Raw genomic sequence first — 7,592 nt, 5'->3', positions numbered from 1 at the left:
TTCTTGGTTTCTTTTTAAAAAAATATAAGCTCAAGAAGAAGTGGTCCAGACATGATATACCTTATGATATGATACAATAAGAAACACATAACATCACCTATAATGTGTGTTTGCTAAGGAAATAAATAAGCCAACATGTAATCACAAATTATATATATAGAGAGAGAGAGATAGATATTGGGCCTCTGGCCTTGGGCTGTAAAACTGTGACCTGGGAATGCCATGTGTAGGTCTTTCCTGTTGTCAGTGCTTCCCAACACAGGGAGGTGAAGCACCCTTAAACAGACACCGCAAAAAATAAAAATAAAAACAGACACCGCTGGCATAACTGTCCCTGCGGGCCCTTGCCACCTTAGCTCATGGTTTAGAATTCAGCCAACACAAATGCATCTTAAGTGAGATTTTTAGGGTCAAAAGAGATCAGTTGAGGCAACAGAAATGTGTCTGACAAACTTGGGTTAGAGTGGTTCAGTCGGCCAGAATGGAGGAGACATATAAGGCAAGGTATTCAAAGCTAGAATGTTTTGTTTTTCTGTAAGGCGTGAGAGGATAGGATTGAAATAATGTTTTCAGGATAATGAGGCAGATTGCATTTTCCAAGATCGCTTCAAAATCTCCCCTCACACAGGCTTCTATTGAGAGCTGTGTTCTCGGTCCCCTTGCCCTGAATCTGGGTGGACTTACGATCAAATGGAAATGACCTCGACGGCTATGCTGTGTAATGGGTTACTTTTATATGGCCTCAAATAAAAGTAACTCCTATGGTTTTGTAACTCCACCAAATGACTGGGTGGGACTATGCAAACAAGGTGCTTGTGGTCTACCAAGGGGATTGGACAGCTTGTTAATCTCGCAAATGAGGTACATGGCATGCTTGTGGGGATGGGAGCATATAAATAAGAAGGAAATGTAACAAAGGGCTTAGTCAATTTTTCCATCCCACTAGATTTAAAATGAACCTTCAAAATAAATAAAATAAAAACGAACCTTCCCAAAAGTGTAAGGGTGGGGTCTTAATACCACCAGAAGATAGAGGAATGCAAGGTCATGGGGTGGCTGGTCACGGTTCAAACCCACCAGCCGCTCCTTGGGAGGGAGATGAGGTCACTTGCTCTCAAGACATACAGCCGTAATCAGTGGCACTGAACTATATATGTAGAAGTTGTTGGAGAATGTTTCATTGTGTATATTTTTACCCAAACTGAACAAATTTACATGAATGACAATGAGTATGGGGAAATGTTCTAAAATTGTGATCAAGATTGTATAACTCTTCTTGATATGGTTGAAGTATTGAATTGTGTGATGTGTGAACAACGTGCCAATAAAACAACATAGATTTAAATACTTTTGCTCAGAATAAAACTCATCAATCATAAAAAATAAAAATAAAAACAAAAAGACTTACAGCCTGTATAGGGTTACTAGGAGCCAGTAGTGGTATTTTCCTCCCTCCCCCACCCCCCACCAATAGGATGTAGGTTGGTGAGACTAAGAGGATGAAAGCTTGAACAGAAAGACACTTGAAAGAGCAAGGAGCCCTGCTGGATACACGATATTGATTTCCCAAACCAGAACTGGGCTTTCTTCTTGGCTGAGGGGACCAGGGTCCTGGCATTTGTAGAAGTGCATTCATTCTTGCAGTTTTCTCAACAGACAGTCCTGGAACATGGACTAACAGGGCGCCAAAGAGTTTATTAATGACATGGGACTGGTTGCTAAATGAGATCAGACCCAGAGAGTCAAACATCAATGCAAGTCAGCGTGTATTTACAATAGTGGTAGACAACATGTGCACAAGGAATCCAGTGAAGGGAAATCCACATTCCCAGGAGAAACTGTAGAGTTTCACCGAATAAGGGACCACAGAAACGGAGTGAAGAGTCTCAGCCATTCTCCAGTTGTCAAAGAATGGTCCGGCTAGACGGAAACCCTAAGCCCTTCCAGCTGGGCAGTTCTTGTGCTTTGATTGGAATGCTCTCGTTTGTTGCTCCTGCCCAGGCAGAGGGCTGTGTGAGTATGTGCGTAGGGAAGGGAGTTGGGGGGGAGGAAGCAGAATGGAAGCCTGTAGTGATTAGAAGCATGGCCTCCATCAGAGAGTGTTGTTAAGCCCTGGCTCTCTCTGAGCAAATTCCTTCACCTTTTTAAGTCTTAATTTTGTTAATCTCGAAATTAGGGATTCATCAACAAACGTCATGAGTTTGTCGTGATGATGAGAGAAAATGCATGTGACGTGTCTTTAGTGTTCAATAAAGGTTGGCTTTGATTATACAGTATTAGAAATTTGGAGCCCTGGTGATGCTGTGGATTAGGCATTCAAACCCACCAGCCACTCCTGGGGAGAAAGAAGAGGCTCTCTGACTTGATGGCAGTGTGTCTGGGTTAAGTTGTGTTTTGTTTTGATTGGAAATTTAGTAAGGCAAGAACTATTCTCTACATTTCTATGATTCTATGATTTTTTTATCTAAAATTCTATGATCCCAAGAATCAATAAGGCTCACCAATTACATTTGGAAGGGCACATAAAAATTACTGTAATATCTTGAGTTTGGGTAACCTGGAATACGATTCAGTCATTATTCATTTGTATAAATATTGAGCCCCTATTATGTGCCAAGCACTGTGCTACTCACTTTGCATTGTCATCTTATGGAATCTTCAGAAATATGTTATCTGATGTGGTAGATATTACTGTTACCCCAGTTTTATAGAGAGAAGGAAACCAAATTACAGAGAAGTTGCAAAGATTGAAAGATACGAGTAAATTTAAATTTAAAATCACTCCCTCACTCCCTGGGACTGTACAGGACTAAGTAAAACTGCCCGGTAATTTCTGAGACTGTAACTAACTCTTTATGAGAGTAGAAAGCCTCATCTTTCTCCCGAGGAGAGGCTGGTTGTTTTGAACTACTGACCTTGTGGTTAACAGCCCAATACATAATCCACTACACACCATTAGAGCTCCTAAAAAGACACCTAGTTTGGGGACTATAGATGGGGTGAAGAACGAGAGACTATTGATGCCTCCTCATAAATATTGACAGTGATAACTACCAAGAGGGTGTTTGAGCGGCTGGAGTCGAGGCGTGGGTAGAGAATGAATCGTCTGAAGTTGTGTATAGAGACTAGTGAACCAGGAGAAAAAAATCATTGAGTAAACCTTACTTCAGGAGATAGGATGGGAAATCGGTGAAGGAAAACAAACGTGACATAGGGTAAATATACAGTGAGCTACAAAATACTACATATATAAAAATGTCATAAAAATTAAGAAAACCTACTGAGGGATTTTCCTGAAAACCTTATATTCCCATGCTTCCAGGATTTCATGGCCTTGCGTGGACCCTTCCCTGCAGTTCCAGAATGGTGTCTTAGAGCATCTCTCTCCAGCACCTTCTTTGTCCAGAGTTCCAGTTTCTAATACCATCTCAACTTATGTTGCTTTTTCTTTCACGAATGGCACTGGCCATGTGCCTTCTCATGCCTAGCCTCTTCTAAGCCGCATTCATTCAGAATGTATTTGTAAAGGACTGTGGGGAAGGCGCTTGAGGGAAAGGGTGGGAAGACCATGGTCAGCTATGCACGGTCTCTGCCCTCGGGTAGCAGCTCGCAGGCTGGGGGAGCGACTCCGCAGCCATCATCCGTTTATGGAGAGGAAGGTGCCAGAAGAAAGACAAAGTGCACCGGGATTTTAAAGGAAGGGCCAATCAGAGAAGGCTTCCTAGGAGTTGTGATTCGCTACATCTGTGCATTAGCTGTTATGCTATTTAAAATGTGCGTGTGTGTGCTTTCCAAAGTTTAAAAAAGTCATTGATCTCAGGGCCGTAAGAGACCTGATTCAAAATGATACCGTTCTGCATCTTTTAAGCATAGGCAAACAAGACCCCCAGAAAAACGTGCTTACTCGTGCAGTGCTCTCTGAACTTTAAAGGGTGGTCATGAGATTGGTAGAAGTCCTTCATATTTTCATACACCAAGTCATGTTCGGAATCAGTCTACTCCGTCCATTCATTAACTGTGACGAAGCAATCCTTCCTACAACTAGATTTGATCTTAGTGGGTTTTGAAATACCGAAGCTAAGGGAAACTCGTCACAAAGAGACCTCAGAACCGTAGGACCTGGCCGTTTCAAACCAGATTTCTTCTACAGCTTTCTGGCCCATGTCGAGCATGAGCTCTAGGTGCTTCCAGCCCGTCTTTGCCGTGACCATGAGGTAGTCCTTGTTCTCGGGCTGTAGCTGGCAGGCGTGTGCAGCCATGACAAGGGACTGACAGAAACGACTGCACACAAGCAGGAACACAGCTCCCCTCTCTACGGCGGTCAGTGGGATTAGACTTTCAAACCCCGCAAGGACGTGGCCTCCCACTTGTATGGGAGACTCGCTTTCAATCATCATATACATGATGGTGATTGCCACCTCAAACACATAGTAGCCATAGCTCATGTCATCAAAGTCCAGAATCCCAGACACTTGGTACCCGGCATCGCCAGTGGCAGACTTGCTGGGCTCTATCAAGATGTTATGGTCGTTAAGGTCTCCGTGATTGATACCTGAAAGCAGAAAAAGTGAGCCATGTGAAAACAGTGATCTAACATCCTCGTTCAACTCTCTTTCTAAGCCAAAGCTGTTTCATGAATTCCATGTGCCTAAGAGCCAAGAGGATAATTTTAAAAAGCTTTAAAAGATAGTAAAATAAGTCCAAGGAAAATAAAGATAAAGGGCAAAAATTATATTAAAACATAAATTCTGTAGTGAGCAGAGAGGTAGAATCATGTAACATATACACTAAAACAAAACCCCAAAAACCTCAACAGCCATCAGGTCCTCTCTTGCTCATAAAGACGCCAATCCAACTGAGTAGAACTGCCTCTGCAGTCCGTCGGAATGGATAGAAAGCCTCCTTTCTCCCGTGGGGTGGCTCAGGGTCTCCACCTGCGACCTGGTGGTTAGCAGCCCAGCATGTCATCCATTATGCCAAAGAAAATTTTAAAAATACTATTCCTTTAAAAATGTCAGGAGCAGTTATGGTAATTTGTAGGGTTTGTTCAAGCTCACTTGTACCTTTAATACCTTTCTGGTGGTTTGAAAGTTTGTAATTTCAAATTAGAGAAACATTCTCATTTGGGAGGCACTTACATTCTCGAAAGTGATTTAGTTTGGTCATCACTTCATCCTTGAACAGCCGAATGACCTGTTGGATAATCTCGCGATTTCGATTCCGGTCCAAGGCGTCTAGATACTTCTCCAGGAGTGGGACATTTTTCAGATTCCAGATGAAATTCTCCCGACGAAGACTGCTGACCTTGGGGTGGTGGAATGTCTAAACCAAAAGCAAGACCCCTTAGACTATTGACAGGAAGGCCCCTTCTGAGAGATGTGCTGTATCTAAATGACACTCTTCAGAGTGGCTTGGGCAGGGCCTGGGAGAGACAGCCAGCATGCCACATTGCCACGGACCTGCTGTTTATAGTTTCATCCACAAAATGGTACTTCCCCCTATCAGGAATCCTCATAGTGAATACTTAAGGGTTGGGATGGATGGCACTCAGTTTTGAGAGCACATTCCCATCTCTGTGATCCTCATAATGTGCAGACAGGCATTGGTATCCATAAATTACAAAAGGGATGGAAGGTAGCTCTACAGAGCTCTGGTCTCATCCCCTGTGGCATTCCCAGCCTGACCTCTGTTCACCCTGTGACTTGGTCTTCTCTCTCCCTTGCTCATTCTCCTCCAACCTCTCTGGAGGAGGACTAGCTCATGGCCTTAGCTTTGGCGGTTGCTTCCTTCTAACATGCTCTTCCCCGCATAGACATGGAGGCAGCACAATCATTTTCCTCTGAGCTTTTCTCAAAAGCCACCTTCTCTTTCAGACTGTCCTGACCACGCCCGAAAAAATGCCCACCCTCTCTCTGATATTTCATATACCTCACAGAGTTCTGCTGCAAGCTGCTTCTGAGCATGTTTAGCGTCTGATGTTCACCGCAGTTTACTTGCATCTCTTCCTGCCTATCACCAGTAGAATGTCGGCTCCACAAAGGGCAGGGACTTTGCTTTGGGTCTGTTTTACCTACTGCTCCATCACCACACCTAGAACAGTGGCTGGCACCCGAAATGCACAGCTCAAACAATACTTGATGCATAAGTGAATGTTTGTAGAGTAAACATTCTGGAATTGGAAGGGTCTTTAGACTCTGACCACTCCACCACCATTCCGCACAACTGGAGAAACTGATGTTCAAAGCAAGTTGCTAATAAGGGACAATGCGAGAACCTGGGCCTCTGACTTACAATACAGAGCTCTTGCTTCTAGAGAGTTCTAGAAGGCAGCCTGGTGGTCAACCATTGGAACACCTTTTAAGTCAGAAATGCATTTTATATCATAACCCAGTATATAGGTGCATACCCTACAGTACTCAGACCATTAAATGGAATGTCTTGTGGTATATCCTATTTTCTTTTTGAAATAAATGTTATATTTCAAGTGACAGTTTACACAGCAAATTACATCTCTATTAGAAAAATTCTGCACATATTGTCTCATGATATTGGTTGTTTTCCCCAACGTCATGTGTTGGCCTGAGCTCGCTCCTTGCGTTCTGGTGGTACCAGTTCCAGAATTCTAGTTCCCCTGTCCTCTGACCTTCTGGTGTGTGGTAGTTTGCGGTCTCCTAAGGATGAATTTTATTTCGTTTTTCCCTACATGCACCATTTTAGTGACTGATGACATTCATTGAGTGGTGCTTAGTTTATGCCTTTTAAAATGTTCACCATGCATCCCTAAAATGAGGTCAGCATCAACTGTTAGGACCTGAGGTTTGTAGACCTTCTGGGGCTTCTGTTACAAACGACCACGTTCTTGTCAAGCGATCTCACAGCCTTTGTTAGGATCCCCACCTCACTGAGGTGGCTGGAGTTGTGTGAAGGGTCTACCTCTCGCTGAGCTGAAATCTGACTCACTAACGTTTTTTCCACTGTGACCTCTAGGGCCACATCACTGTCCTCCCAGTTTTTGCTGACAGCACTCACGCCCCTGCTGAGTCTTCTCTTCTCCAGATTATGCACTTCTAGTTCCTTCAGCTATTTCCTCACCTGACCTGCTGTGGCCTCCTCAGGAAGGGTCACCAAGCTATTCAGCGGAATAAGCCCTGTAAGTGATGGAGTTAGGACTTATCCCTTTGGGGGCCCAGAACTCGGAATGGAGACGGAGGCAAGAGAAATGTATTTTTCATGTCACACCTTTCATTACTGTGTGACAATCTACCACAGGACTTAGTACTTTTATTTTAAAGCTGTAAGTGGTAACGTCTTTATTGGGCTTTCCCTGGGGCATGGTCTACTCAGGGACGAAGCTGTGGAGCTGGCTTCTAAATGGTGACCCTGCTACCCACTGTGTCCGCCAGGGACCTTCCATTATGCAGAGAACCCTGGCCCACGGCACAACTCAGACCTTAGCTTCCTCACCTGTAAAACCAGAGCAGCAGCACCAGCCTCACCATCAACTGTGTTTTAAAACAACACACCACCACCAGATCAGTCACCATCTAGCCGATGCTGACGCTTTGTGACCCTGCTGTGCCTCCCAGCAGAAC

General features: G+C 43.9%; 1 protein-coding gene across 2 annotated transcripts in view; it reads right to left on the bottom strand.

Moving 5' to 3' along the window:
- Positions 1-1,675: 1,675 nt before the first annotated feature.
- Positions 1,676-7,592, bottom strand: part of HYKK (hydroxylysine kinase) — a 22,286-nt gene continuing 16,369 nt past the window's right edge. For both annotated transcript variants that reach the window (XM_004699713.2, XM_045285828.1), the window contains exons 4-5: positions 5,139-5,322; positions 1,676-4,552 (exon numbers count right to left, since the gene is read on the bottom strand). In XM_004699713.2, coding sequence (XP_004699770.1) covers positions 4,092-4,552; positions 5,139-5,322 — 645 coding nt within the window. In that variant the 3' untranslated portion in view covers positions 1,676-4,091. The remainder of the gene's footprint in view (positions 4,553-5,138; positions 5,323-7,592) is intronic.

Source organism: Echinops telfairi, unplaced genomic scaffold (assembly GCF_000313985.2).
Source record: "Echinops telfairi isolate 266 unplaced genomic scaffold, ASM31398v2 ScPeMD7_7475;HRSCAF=8513, whole genome shotgun sequence".
Lineage (NCBI taxonomy): Eukaryota > Metazoa > Chordata > Mammalia > Afrosoricida > Tenrecidae > Echinops > Echinops telfairi.
The sequence above is the reverse complement of the archived record's forward strand: the minus strand, read 5'-3'. Positions and strand labels throughout refer to the sequence as shown.